The sequence below is a fragment of the Oryza glaberrima genome, chromosome 6 (genome assembly GCF_000147395.1).
Source record: "Oryza glaberrima chromosome 6, OglaRS2, whole genome shotgun sequence".
NCBI lineage: Eukaryota > Viridiplantae > Streptophyta > Magnoliopsida > Poales > Poaceae > Oryza > Oryza glaberrima.
Window position 1 is genome coordinate 2,148,952 of NC_068331.1, and position 13,818 is coordinate 2,162,769.

At 43.4% G+C, this 13,818-nt stretch overlaps 3 protein-coding genes across 3 annotated transcripts; 2 read left to right on the top strand and 1 right to left on the bottom strand.

Annotated features, from left to right (window-relative positions):
• Positions 1 to 796: 796 nt before the first annotated feature.
• LOC127778135 (uncharacterized) lies at positions 797 to 3,435 on the top strand. Its single transcript, XM_052304795.1, has 2 exons — positions 797 to 1,555; positions 3,013 to 3,435. The coding sequence occupies exons 1-2, from the start codon at positions 854 to 856 to the stop codon at positions 3,238 to 3,240; spliced, it is 930 nt and encodes a 309-aa protein (XP_052160755.1). The 5' UTR covers positions 797 to 853; the 3' UTR covers positions 3,241 to 3,435.
• A 1,762-nt stretch (positions 3,436 to 5,197) lies between these two features.
• On the top strand, positions 5,198 to 7,740 carry LOC127776742 (acid phosphatase 1-like). The gene is made up of 3 exons (XM_052303271.1): positions 5,198 to 5,930; positions 6,270 to 6,479; positions 7,286 to 7,740. The coding sequence occupies exons 1-3, from the start codon at positions 5,437 to 5,439 to the stop codon at positions 7,461 to 7,463; spliced, it is 882 nt and encodes a 293-aa protein (XP_052159231.1). The 5' UTR covers positions 5,198 to 5,436; the 3' UTR covers positions 7,464 to 7,740.
• A 221-nt stretch (positions 7,741 to 7,961) lies between these two features.
• Positions 7,962 to 11,316, bottom strand: LOC127776743 (proteasome subunit beta type-6-like). The gene is made up of 8 exons (XM_052303272.1): positions 11,073 to 11,316; positions 10,398 to 10,474; positions 10,013 to 10,068; positions 9,761 to 9,833; positions 9,518 to 9,629; positions 9,057 to 9,130; positions 8,780 to 8,854; positions 7,962 to 8,294 (listed from the first exon to the last, which is right to left on the bottom strand). Exons 1-8 carry the CDS (start codon positions 11,212 to 11,214, stop codon positions 8,163 to 8,165), a joined length of 741 nt encoding a protein of 246 aa, XP_052159232.1. The 5' UTR covers positions 11,215 to 11,316; the 3' UTR covers positions 7,962 to 8,162.
• Between the last annotated feature and the right edge of the window lie 2,502 nt (positions 11,317 to 13,818).

Below are 13,818 nucleotides of genomic sequence, written 5' to 3' on the forward strand. Positions count from 1 at the left end.
CAGCCGTCCGACGACGACCTGCTTGATGAGCTCCTTTCGACGGCGAACGCAGCGAGCTGCGACCTGGTGGTCCAGGCGTCGGCGTCGGCGCTGCCATCCTCTCCCGCATCAGCTCCAGCCCACCGCCGCCGCCAGCCGAAGCTAGGTCGTGCAGCCCTAGCTTGCCTGCCGGCTGCCGCCGCGCGCCACCGGCCGAAGGGAAGAAGGGGAGAGAAAGAGAGAGAAGGGAGAGGAGGAAGAAGGAAGGATGACTGACATACGGGCTCCACATATCAGTGTCCCGACATTTTTTTTTTTAATGACTAATGGATCCTACACATATTTTTAAATTCTAATGACACGTAAGTGCCATGTCAACGCCACGTCTAACGAAGACTCGGTCAATATCGCCATGTAGGCGCCACGTAAGCGAAACCGCTTTCCAAAACCACCGAGGGAGTCAAATTGTTCCGATTTTAAGAGTTTGGGATCGAGATATCCGATTTTATGGTTTAGGGTTATGGACTAAATTTTGATCACTTTTAGGGGTCAACAAGTAAACTTATTCCTACATGAAAACACCATATCATTTGTCACGGTCACCGAGCCGGATCAACCGGTGGACCGACCGACCGACCAGACCGGCACGGAAACAGCTACTGTACCTGACCACCGTCACGTGACACCACGCCCGGCCCCACCACCCTATCCAATTCCCCGTACATATCCCCATGGGCCAAGGCCCATTCAAAACCAGACCGATCTAAGCCCATCCACCGCCTAAAGCCCAAACCCGGCCCGGCTAAAAGAGGAAGCCACTCTCGCCACGCCGACACGAACACGTGTACACGACGCGACGCCGGCGGCGGCAGCCATGGAGCCCGCGGCGATGGACCGCATCGCCGGCCGCCTCGCCGTCGTCGACGGCCTCTACTACCCGACCACCTTCCTCCTCGCCGACCCGCCGCCGTCCGCCCCGGACCGCAAGGCCGCCCTCCTCGCGCTCCTCTCCCGCGACGCCCCGCTCTTCCTCGAGCGCTACGGCGGGTCGCTGTCCCGCGACGAGCTCGCCGCCTTCGACGCGCTCGCCGGCGACTACGAGGTCGGGTGGCACCTCCGCCGCCTCCGCGCGGCCTCCGAGGGGGGCCCCTCCGCGTCCCGCGTCCGCAACCGCCGCCGCGCCTACCTCGACCGCCTGGTGCGCGAGGGGGAGTACTTCTCCGAGGAGGCGATGCGGGAGCGGGAGCCATACCTGCACCACGAGTACCTTGGCAGGTTCCAGGATCCCACGGGACGGGCCATGGCGAGGCCGGGGGAGCGGTGGTCCGAGACGCTGATGCGGCGGGCTGAGGAGGCCGTGATCGTTGAGAAGATTCGAGGGGAGCAGATTAGGAGAGGGGTTGATCCCAGCGAGTGGGTAGGTGGTGGCGCTGAGGAGGCCATGGAGGAGCAGGAAGAGGAGGAAGAAGAAGAAGAGGAGGAGGAGGAGGAAGAGAGCGAGGACGAGCAAGGCATGGATATGGTGGAGAAAGGAAGAGGTGCAGATAATTCCTCCGAGAATCCGAGTGCGACTGAGGTTTGCCTCCTGGCATTTAGTGTTGCTGACTTGCTGTCTTACATGTTCTGACTTGATTGTGCTTGCTTTCTTGCTGTTAAATTGCTTGCACTTGCATGGAATTGGGAGGATTTGGTTTGCGGTGATGCTGGATATGTGTGGCTTGCATAGAATCGGTAGATTTTCTGATAACTTTGCTATGGGAATCACTCACTTTTAGGAATACAACATATGATTGTTGGTCCTTGGAATACTAGTTTTGCACTTTATTTTTTTGCTTGCACTCTTCACTGTCTACATAGTTGAAGTATTTGGTCCTTGAAATACTACTAGTATTGAAGTATTTGGATGTAGAAAAATAGTTGCTTTACAAGTTTAATGGTTTACGATACATCGAATTGACAATATGGAGTAGATGAAAATTCATTCAATTTAAGTCAGTTAGCTGCTTTCACAATTTGCTTACCTAGGGGACATCTTATCTAACAAGAACCCCTTCTTGGTTATGTTGTCATGTGCCAAAGTATAAGGGCATATGGAGCTGGAGCCTTTAGAAATCTATATATTCTTAGGTTTTTTGTGGTTTGAGTCTTAATCTTCACCATGGTATGCTAGTTACATACTTACATACTAGTTATATCTTTATGTAGCAGCCATTTTTAGGAACTAGGTTAACCCTTTTACTTGAAAAAGAACTTTCTTCCACTTGTATGATCTGACTCCCACTGCTGAATCCTTTTATCCTGAACTCTGCTAATTTCCTATACGAAGCCTAATGTTCCTTATGGGACAAAAGTGCATTCAATCAATTCTTGTGTCATAGGTGCAACTAGATCTTTTGGGGGCATTATAGTGTTTCGCAGCACAAATATGCAGTTCAGCAGTTGATTTTATATATTATCATATTTCTGGAAAATGTAAAATTTCTTTGGCCAGTACTTTATACCTGTTGATCCAAATTATGCTGCTGAACTCCTTTTGTCCCAAACTCCTCCATACATCGATAATTTTCTATTTTCTTGTACCCTCATTGAAGTCTAGGACCAACTGAAGGAACATTGATACTATAATAGTTTTCACCTGGTAATTATTGAGGTACAAATAAGATAGTAAAAGGTACAATCTTGTGGTGTTATCTCTGACCATTGGAATGACTGTTAACTTGGACAGCTCCAATGTTTCACATTTGCGTTGAATGATCTACTGACTTCAATTAGATCCACGCTGACTGCATATTTCTTTGTCTAGTATGATAGATCGACACAATCTGTTGCATATGTGAAGCTCAGCTTTTATTAAGCTTTTCTATTGTTTCTGGTTTTTACATTCTGGGAAAAGAACATTTCTTGTTCAACCTGAGAACCTCTTATTTTCTAACGACAATAACTCCCCAATTTCCATTGCGAGTACTCCTTATGTCACATCATCGTAATCATATGTTCTCGCCCTGAGTCCTTGCTTTCAATCTGTAACTGCAGGTGGTTGACTCCAACAAAACTGCAGGGGCTTCCAAGCAAACATTATCTGCTGAAGATATGGAGGATCAACTTGAACAGTTTACCAGCTTGATGCAACAGAAGTTCCTGTCCGGTGAAGACTCTGAGCATATGGACTACTCTCGGATCGATAACGACGAGATGTTGGATGACCATTGGTCAAAAGAAGCCAACTATGATGCGGAGGAGAAGTATTTCGAAGAGGATTAGTTCAAAGTTCAAACTAGGCTGCTGTTATAGCATCAGTTATGTAGTGCATCATCGCATCTTGTTTTTTTTTTTTTTTTTCATGTTCAGCACTTAGTCTATCATGTACATATATCTATATATGCAGTTGTTGCACCTCTAATCCGAACAACTTGAGTAACTTGCTTATGAAAACTACCGTATGTGTTGGAACATCAATCAGAAAGTAGGGTCCTGTCTTGTGGAGATGTTTACAAATTGCAAAAAAAATTTATGCACTACCTCCAGGATGATGGTGTATGCAGGGAAAGTAACATGTGTGTATTCTATATTTCTAGGGGATTACTTGTTCAGTCTGAAACTCTGAACTGCATGAGGGAAGTTTCCTTCAAAGCGAAGAATGTATATATGGGAAGGCTTAGTTAGAAGCAGTCTGATCCAACCAAGGGTTTTCTTTGGTTGGACGAATTGGTCTTCAGACACTTGAACGCAAGCTTTAGTGTTTTTTTTTTCTTTTGGTTTTGTATTAAGCCCCTGCCTCGTGTGCTGTTCTGGATGCACGCTTTCTTTCTACCAAAAAAATGGAGACAAATGACTTATTCCTGAAGTTTTTGTGAAAGCTTTTGCCGTGTCTTGCCTGTTCCATTGTTTTTCTTTTCTTTTGCTGTGTTTGCTCTAGTGTATTGCCTACCTTCTTCTTTTTATTAATTTATTTCTTTTGCATTAGTGCCTTGACTACCTTCCTCTTTTCTTTTCTTTTTCTTTTGTTATCGGTTACCACAGTGTCTTGCCTGTTTGGTGCAAGCCGAGAGGCAAAACCACCTCGGTTAATAAAGTCTTAAGAGAGGGACTACCATGGGTCACCGTGTGTACGGGCCAACCGACCAAGAAAACATAAAAGTCTACTCCCTCCGTCCAAAAAAAAAAAAACACAAACCCTGAGTTTCCATGTCCAACTTTGACTGTCCGTCTTATATGAAATTTTTTTATAATTCGTATTTTCATTGTTGTTAGATGATAAAACATGATTAATATTTTATGCGTGACTTGTCTTTTTAATTTTTTTCATAATTTTTTCAAATAAGACGAACGATCAAACGTTGGATACGGAAACCAAGGTTTGTCTTTTTTTTTGGGACGGAGGGAGTATGAGAAAGGACGATGTACATACCCCTATTAAATGTGTAGTGGATTTCTTTCAGAACATTTTTACCATGATTGTATTTGATCTCCCCCATTAGATGAATATCTTAAAACACATATTCTATAACAATTGAAGAAAAAAAGGAAATACATTTCTTTTTCAGGAAATAGATATTCAAGAATAAATGAAAAGAAAGAATACATTTTCACAGGAATAGATAGACATATCATGTAATAGAGGGATAATCAAACTATTCCCTCTAAAAAAGTTAGTTTTACTGTCTTTTTCCTAAAAAAACAATTAGCTTGTTAAGTGAGCTCAACTAGTTAGGTTTCTTAATGTGGAATCAGTCCATACGGTTTCAAGTTCTAGACTTAATATAGGTTCTCGCATTTAGTGGTAGGCCCCGTTTACAACGAGTCGTCTGTGATGAATTCGTCAATCTCAACATATACTAGCCCAGTCTTTTAAAAGTTATAGGGTGTGCGTTCTTAAGAGGGTGTGTGTGCACGCGCCTGTATTTGTGCTATGTTTCTTAGAAAAAAGCAATTAGCTTCCTCATTTTTACCGTGCTTCAAAGAAAAACAATTATAGCATGCTTGTACCGTAAACTGTGAGTATATGAGGAGCAGAGGCCAAGGCCGGCCGTCGGTTTGCTGAATCAGCAAAAGCCGACCACCGACCCCACGTTCCGCACGCACGAAACGGAACCCGCGCCAGCACAACCCAACCAATCGTTTACCGCCACGTGCACGCCACCCCAACCCAAACAAACCCAATTTAAAAGAAAAATAAATTTCTTTCTCCCATAAAAGCGAAGAGCACCTCGGATGATGGATTCGAATCCGGCTCGCCTCCTCCTCCGCGTCTCTCTCCTCTCCTTTTTCGATTTGCGAAAAAAAAAAAACATTTGCTCGCCTTCTCCTTCCCTCGCGGCGAAGACACCGGAGCCACCACTCGCCGCCCGCCTATTTCACGCCGCCGCGCCGCGCAGACCGACCTCGTCCTCCTCCGCTCCACCCATCTCCGACGCCGCGGACCCCGGCGGCCGCTCCTCCTTTGCTCCATTCATCGCCATGACGCGCCACGCCGGCGCCCGCCGCCGCGGCGGCGCCGGCGTCGTCGTCGTCGTCAGCCTCCTCCTCCTCCTCCTCTCCGCGGCTGCAATCGCCGCGGAGGGTGTCGAGGCTGCGGTGTTCGACGACGCGCACCTCCTGCCGCGCCCGCTCGTCATCGAGCTGCCGACGACGACGACCTCGTCGTCGGCGGCCGCGGCGGAGGAGGGGGAGGGGGATGCGGTGCCGGCGGAGGTGAGGTGCGCGAGCTGGAGGCTGGCGGGGGAGGCGAACAACCTTGCGCCGTGGAAGTCCCTCCCCGAGGAGTGCGCCGCCTACGTGCGGGAGTATCTCACCGGCGTGGCCTACCGCTCCGACCTCGAGGTCGTCGCGCGTGAGGCCTCCGCGTACGCGCGGACTACCCGCGTCGGGGACGACGGCCGCGACGCCTGGGTGTTCGACGTCGACGAGACGCTCCTCTCCAACCTCCCCTACTACGCCGACCATGGATACGGGTCAGTTTTTCTTTTGTCACCAACTCAGCTCCACAAATCCCAAATTGCAAGCGAACTTTAGGTACTAAAATTGCAAAATCGTTGGGCGGCGTGTGTTCGAATTGGTCAATTTACATATGCTGATATGAGCGCCTGATTAGTTGATTTTGAATTATAGGGACTAAAATTGCGAAATCGTTGGGAATGTGTTCGAATTGGTCAATTTCCATATGCTGATATGAGCGCTTGATTAGTTGATTTTGAAATTTAGGGACTAAAATTGCGAAATCGTTGGGCGCAATGTGTATTCGATTTATTCAATTGAGATGCTGACATGGTTGCTTGATTTGAAAATGGCAGGCTCGAATTGTTCGACCACCGGGAGTTCGACAAGTGGGTGGAGAGGGGGGAGGCGCCGGCGATCCCCTCCAGCCTGAAGCTGTACAATGAGGTTCGCGACCTTGGGTTCAAGACCTTCTTGCTCACGGGCCGCAGCGAGGGGCACCACGGCGTCACCGTCGACAATCTCAAGAAGCAGGGCTTCCATGATTGGGACAAGCTCATACTAAGGTAACTACTCCATGATTTAGCCATCACCATTCTCTAACAAAAATTGCCCCTTTACATTTCCAGTTCGTCATGAGTCATATGACATTTCTATCAAAATGTGCATCTTGCAGTTGCGCTAGGCATAATATTTTTCTAATAAAGATTTGATTGTGCATTATATTTTGCGTTTAGCCAGGACATTTGTAAGAAAATCAGAGACATATAGTCACTACTATTTCATTATTTGCCATTTTCATTGACGTGTATGCAATTTGCTTCAAATATGTGGATGCTATCAGGATGTCTTTATAATAGGGATAATTATGTGGATCAATCATCCATTAGGACGAGTAAATCGCCAAATTTAGGATGAGGCAGAGAACCTACAGAATGCCCATTGCTAAGCAATATGCTTTGCTTGTTACTGTAGGCTTTCTTTCTGATAGATGCTTAATACTCACATCCATTCAAAATCCCTTATATTTTGAGAGGGAGGGAGCATCTATTTGTTCAATGCTTTTGTGCTACCCTTTTGTCCAATGATCATATAACATTGTTGTGGCCATAATTTAGCATCTGCAAAGTTTGCTTTTCACCTCATTCTAAGGTAATACCTTCACCAATCAGTCAATTACTACAGCATTATTCGACACTAAACCATGAGCCATCACCACATTACGATTGGTAGAAGTAGAAGTAGAACTAGGGACTGTTGCTGAATATCATTTGTCGAAACAACTATACAAATGTTCCACATGAACTTCAAGGACATTAAAATTTACTTTGCGGGCTACATACTGACCACACATTATTTTTCACTATGCCAGGGCGCCAGCTGATCGCAAGAAGACGGCGACGATATACAAATCGGAGAAGAGGAAGGAAATGGAAGAGGAGGGGTACAGGATCCTAGGCAACTCCGGCGATCAATGGAGCGACCTGCTGGGTTTCTCCACGAGCGCTCGCTCCTTCAAGCTTCCCAATCCAATGTACTATATTCCATGACAGAACAGAAGAGGGAAGAGAGGGCGGGTGAGAAATGCGGCGTTTATTTGATGCATTTTTCTCACCCAGCCCATTCAAACTGACTGGTGGAGAAAAAGAAATTCACAATAATTCTTCAAAGGAATTCCAAACTGTACAAAATGTCACTGACTTCATGTAGAATACATTAAACTTGTAAAGTCGGATGTAATTGGATGAAATGAGAGACTATTTATTGAGTTGTTAGTTCATGATTATACTGCGATAATTGTTTCTGTGACGCTGAAACATTTCACTCGCAAGCTGAATTTTCGTTGGAGAGTCTCTGCACTGTCCATCGCTTAACTTATTTGCAAGTTCCATGTAGAAGGCGAAGCACGCAATCGTTTGTCATAAACACAAGAAAATACTAACAAAGGAGAAATATGAGATGGATTGTTTGAAAGCGCATCGCAAAAACATAGCCACTCCATTGCAGTAACCGGGCAACAGGACCAATCCAATGTGGCACACTTCGCATTACCGAGCAACCAGGAATTTACCAAGTTAAAATAATAAAGAGTAACAACAAGTCGGTGTGGAACAATTCTGCAGTCCAGTTAAAATAATAAAGAGTAACAACAAGTCGGTGTGGAACAATTCTGCAGTCCAGTTCAGTAAAAATCTAGAGCAAGTCAGATACAGTAGAAAGTTGGAAAAGAAAGGTGGTGTATGGCTGAATCACTGGACCATCGGATCAGGGTTCCCAGCAGCAAGTATGTCGAGCAACGAGTTCTGGGGCTCCATCTCTTCATGCCACAGTGGTAGTTTGTCACCAGGGTGAAATTTCCTCGAAACACCATCAGCATTTATCTGCAACATGATCATATCCATAAGTAGTCCACCAGTCCTTTGGAAACATGATGGGTAGAACAAAGAGAACAGGACATGTCTCTAAACTTAAATCTGCATTGCCAAACTGCCAAACAATAGTTGTACTGACCAAACATATTCAGCAAAAGAAAGCTTAGGAAAATGCAACCAAAACAGATGGCCAAGAAAGACATGAGGTTGTCCACTCTACCTCACTCTAGCATATTTTAGCACAAGAGTACAACATGTCTGAATGAAGCAAAGAGGTAATACCACACTGAAATATTCAGTCCTTGGAAGTTAAAAGGCCAGTAGTTTTCGTTTTAAGATTCTTTGGCACAGCACGCCAAATATAGCACAGAAATTTATGTTTGTATGAATTCCACTAAAACAATCACTTCAGGTCTCTGATAGTCTGATGTTTCAAAATGTCTCCAATAAAGGAACAAACAAGGACAATAGGGATGAAAAAAGAGAGCACTTACAGTGACTGTACGAACAACCCCTCCACTAGCACCATCACGGGCTATAGCAAGGGAAACCACCTTCACCACAAACTTCTGTAGAGATGAAAGAGAAGAATCGAGTTAAGAGATGAGGTGGAACAAGCAAAAATAATTATACAGGGGACACTGAAGTGATGGAAAATGGTGTTTGCACTCTTATGATCCTAGACATAACGTAGGAAGAACTGAACACAATGTTCTGCCTAACACATCGAAGAAACTCTCTTATTATACATAGTTTACAAGTAATGTGTACCTCAGCTTCTTCCTGGGACATGCCCTCCTTCCATTCATGGTCAAGCAGTCCATACAGGTAACTGGAACCTGAACCTGCAATACTCAGAATTAACATCTAGCATTAGAAACTGTGATTGATATAACAATAGGGTAAAGTATGGACTCGGACAATTTATGATCAATGTTTTACAACTAAGCCAGGTTACACAGGACTATGGTAATCAAAGAGTATGTCAGGACATTAAAGGAAGAAATGGATCGCGCTAATTTCAAATGGTTGCTTATGCATTGCTTAAAAAAATTATACTGCTCAGGTAAGTTTGGAAATAAATCTCATTAATAGGCTTATACTATTGAACTGATAATTATTCTTATGTGATACATAGATATATAGACGCAGGTGGAGAACTACATTTCTCATTTGATTACTATGAGCCCAATGAAAAGACATTCACCATAATATTTCTGGGGGAAATATACCTCCAATTGCAAATGGTTGCCTCAGAATTGTTCCACCAAGGGGAACTGAGAAAATTTGGCCTCCCTCATATTTATCCCATCCACCAACAATCATGCCAGCTTGCAACATGTTCTGAAAATTGGTGAAAAAACCAAAATGGCAATTAAACAATAGCTTAAAATCAATGTATGAAGTATCAGAGAAAGAATTCATCTCATGTATTCATGAAATTCTTGTATCGTAGAATGCTACAGAAAATATACCTTGTTCTGATAAGCCAACAACCTAATTAAGTTGGCTGCAACTTTCACAGTAGCTGGTTGCCCAAGCTGAATTCTGCAAATCGAGGGAAAATTTAGCATGGGCTATCTTGCACAGCAAATATTCACAGTAACTACTAGTTCACTGCGTTAATTAATGAAATCTAAGTTTATTATTGTTCATTCAGTGCCATCCTACTTAGCTTAAAAGGAGAAAACATTAATAGATTTATAATTACATAAGAACAAACTTACGTGTGTTGGTGGAGAAAATAGCGTACATAATCCGAAATGACTTGTGTGTCGGCAGCCTGTGAGACAATGAGAAATATAATACTAGTGAACTATTGGAAATGCCATATCTGATAATACTTACTTACTTAGTAGTGGACTATTAACAACTATGAAAAAGAAGCAGAAAAGAAAATACTGAAAATGTGACAGTAACTCAGAAGGTATAATTTCCCACTACATCAGGCAAGCCAAGACAAGGGGAAAATGAACAAGATAAGATGCAATGGTAAAACAAAAATAATCATATCTTGCTTGATGAAGAGAGTATGTTTTTTTACAGCATATAATAATAACACGAAGCAACAACATAAAGAAGGGCCCAAGCCTCTAAACAATGTGCACTTACAGATCCAGAGCGGCAGACGTACACATTGTCAGTCAGTTGAGTAATTTTGTCAGATGCACGGTTCGCCACATACATTCCTAAGAATTAACACCACATAACAAAGGCAATTAAATTAAAGGGAAAAAAATAGTCAAGCAGACAGAGCACACCAACTTAATATTGATTTCAATTGGATCAACCACATGCTCCAATATTTGGCTAAAACAACTAAGCTTACTAGTCTATGTAAGCAAAAGATCCTATGTACACAAAAATCAGAGTAAACACCGAAGTGATGATATTTTTCTCATTCTTCGCTGTTGCATGAGAAGTATATGAACAGTGAACTCAACCAGAACATTAGAGGTTGTATCCAACTTCCCCTAATTCTACATCAAATGAACACACGACAATACCAAATTTTCATATATCAGGTCACACCAGTTTTAGGACTTATCCGTCCATAATATGCTGATTTAGGCAGAACCAATTAGTGGTAGACTAACCAATTCCACTGACAGATACATTATCCGATCAGGCCGCAAAACGCTAAACACGTAGCCTAATCTCAAAATCCATGACCTAAACATGGAAGCAGTATGGATGGCAGGAACCAGATGCGCTAGTTAACAAAAATCCACCGCAACCTAGCATACACAAGGATCGGATCGGGGGGTGGGGATCGGAGGAGCGTACCGGTGCTGGTCCGGGAGTCGGCGGCGAGGACGACGCCGCCGTCGTAGCAGACGCCGACGATGGTGGTCCCCATCCGGTGCTCCCCGGAGGTGGGGGCGTCGCCTGCGGCGAGGGAGGGGGAGCCCATGAGAGTGGCGTCCATGGCGGCGGAAAACCCCTAAGCGGCGCGGCGGCGAGAGAGCTCAGGTGTGCCTGCGTGTTGGTGTACAGGTTCGCTGGCTTTGGCCGCCACCGCAAGAAAGAAAAAAAAAAAAAGGAGGAGGCGACGCGATGCGTCCGGTCCGAGTCGGTTCGGGCGTTGGTGCGGCTCGACACCACGACTGACACTAGATTCGTACGGCTTATTACCTTCTATCTAATCAAAATATAGCTATTTCCCCTTATTATTTATTTACATATCACTCAAGTTTAGAGAAAATGTATTAGCATATGATGTATTACTTAATAAATATACAAGTTTAAATTTAACTTATACATCTCGCAAAAAAAAAATTAAACTACAGCTATTTAACGTATATTCACAGTCAAATTTATTTTCTTTCCGTTGCAAGATGTAGAAGTTGAATTTGAACTTAAATGTTTGAGTAGTGATATATCACATGTTAATACATCTTCTCAAAAAAAATTTCAATTTTTTCATAATTATTTGAATGACATGCAAACAACTAGGGAACATTCTCTCGAGGAATCAAAATCCACTCCCCTATTTCTAGCACAACATCTTTTAAAATAAAGCTATTTCTTAGTCAACCTCCTCCTTTCAACCAATCACAACCATTCATCTTCACCTATTTTCTATTTTCAACCAATTACATATTTGCTTCAATCATTTACTTTTTTTTAATACTCATGTCAACCTGAAAATTGTTTTTATTTTGGGAGAGAGGAAGCAACAACTAACTCGTGTATTGTCCTTAAGGGGAAAAGAAGAAAATTTATGCATCGACTTCTCACGTACCGCTGCCAATCTTTAATGTTGATGATAGCAAATTGTCACTCTACCAAGACAATCAAGTGAGATTTAACAAAGAAAAAGGCACTTCCACGCTATAAACAAGTAGAATACTTGCGTACAGGCCCACTTCTCTTTCTTTTCTCCCCAAACCTCTCTTCATTTTTTTTTGCCGTCTGTGTAAAGTTTATTCCTCTCAATACAAAAGTGTGCAATCCTTCTGCGTATTCCCAAAAAAACTTCACTAATCTAAAAAAAAAAATACTTCACTGGAATAATCAGATCCCAACAAACATCAGCACACATTAGTCATTTATCTCTCTTGTTTGTGTGTTGCTGCCATTGTCTATCACACACCACCTAGGATACAAACTAAACGCAACACCAAAATGAAGATGAATTCATGCAGAAAGTGGACATAAAAGAAGACTCATACAGAAAGACTCTACATATGCTGATGCATATTCTTGTCCAGTCATTAAGACGAATATACAATGATGTGCAAACGCCATTGCATATTTGATTTTTTTTTAAGCCAGCAGTTTCAAGAGCAAACTGTCACAATACCGAACGTTTTCCCACTGTTTTCTTATTCACCTTCTTCTCCAGTAGGATCATCCAGTGAATAACTTTCTCACATGTGGAGTCGACGAACTGGAAATACCTCTTGCCCACTGCCTTGCTGCACACAAGCAGCCACCACACAAGAAAATCCTACTCCGAAGCCCAATCCTGAAAAAATATACAGCCAGATATCATGGCCATCATTATCCTCTGCTTGATCAACATGGTTATCTTTCTGTTCAAAACAGCTGCCAGAAGCAAGATGAATGCAAAGATATTTGTTGCCAGCATAGATGTATGGATCTTCATCACCAAGGGTTTGAAGCTGAGAGCCCTGGGGTACCATCCCGGACAGATTGTTGTAGGACATGTTCAGGTGGCTCAACAAGTGCAGCGATGTCATGCTTTGAGGAATTATGCCCGACAGTCGGTTCCATGAGAGATCAAGTGACTCCAATTTACTCATATTACCAATTGTCTCTGGTTTATGGCCACTCAGGAGATTTTTTGAGAGATTCAGGTTTTTGAGTTCCACAAGAGCTCCAATTTCAGTAGGAATCCCACCAGTAAGGTAATTACCAGAAAGGTCAATGCTCCTCATCAGATAAAGGATCCTAGAATATAAGCGGTCTTCTCCTTTGATGCTAATGTATATACTCTCATTGTAATTCAAAGTGCCACCAATAGTAGTGCCAAAAACCAGTATTGGTGGAATAGGCATCGACATCTGTGAAGCCATTGCACTAAAATTTCCAATACCTTGTGGCAAGGGACCAGAAAGCTTGTTATTGGCAAGATCCAACACTTTGAGGCCTTGAAGTTGTGATAATTCAGATGGAATGTTTCCAGTGAAATGATTTGACCGCAAACGAAGAATCATGAGGAATTCCAGGTTATCTCCTATCCATCTAGGTATGGAACCCTCCAAATTATTATCTCCAAGATCAAGGAAATTCAGAAGCCTGGATGAGCGTAGAGAAGAGGGCAATGACCCAGATAGCCTATTATTATTCAAATGGAGGGAACCAAGATGAGTGAGAGAGCCAAGACTTGAAGGTATTTGTCCTTCCAGTTTGTTGTTCGAGAAGTCCACCACATAAAGTCTTGTGCTGTTCTTCCAACAATTAGGTAGTTCGCCTGACAATCTGTTGTTTGATAAGTCTATTGCTGACAACCATGGCATATTGCAAAAGTATGTAGGTATGCTTCTATTTAGACGATTGCTTGACA

What these genes read in the sequence shown, in the direction of transcription:
- LOC127778135 (XM_052304795.1), top strand. Translation starts at nt 854, where the DNA reads ATGGAGCCCGCGGCGATGGACCGCATCGCCGGCCGCCTCGCCGTCGTC. An exon ending in AGAATCCGAGTGCGACTGAG is followed by an intron (nt 1,556 to 3,012) that starts GTTTGCCTCCTG and finishes CTGTAACTGCAG; the next exon opens with GTGGTTGACTCCAACAAAAC.
- LOC127776742 (XM_052303271.1), top strand. Translation starts at nt 5,437, where the DNA reads ATGACGCGCCACGCCGGCGCCCGCCGCCGCGGCGGCGCCGGCGTCGTC. An exon ending in TACGCCGACCATGGATACGG is followed by an intron (nt 5,931 to 6,269) that starts GTCAGTTTTTCT and finishes TGAAAATGGCAG; the next exon opens with GCTCGAATTGTTCGACCACC. An exon ending in TGGGACAAGCTCATACTAAG is followed by an intron (nt 6,480 to 7,285) that starts GTAACTACTCCA and finishes TCACTATGCCAG; the next exon opens with GGCGCCAGCTGATCGCAAGA.
- LOC127776743 (XM_052303272.1), bottom strand. Translation starts at nt 11,214, where the DNA reads ATGGACGCCACTCTCATGGGCTCCCCCTCCCTCGCCGCAGGCGACGCC. An exon ending in TATTTTCTCCACCAACACAC is followed by an intron (nt 9,834 to 10,012) that starts GTAAGTTTGTTC and finishes CTCGATTTGCAG; the next exon opens with AATTCAGCTTGGGCAACCAG. An exon ending in GCAACCATTTGCAATTGGAG is followed by an intron (nt 9,131 to 9,517) that starts GTATATTTCCCC and finishes TGAGTATTGCAG; the next exon opens with GTTCAGGTTCCAGTTACCTG.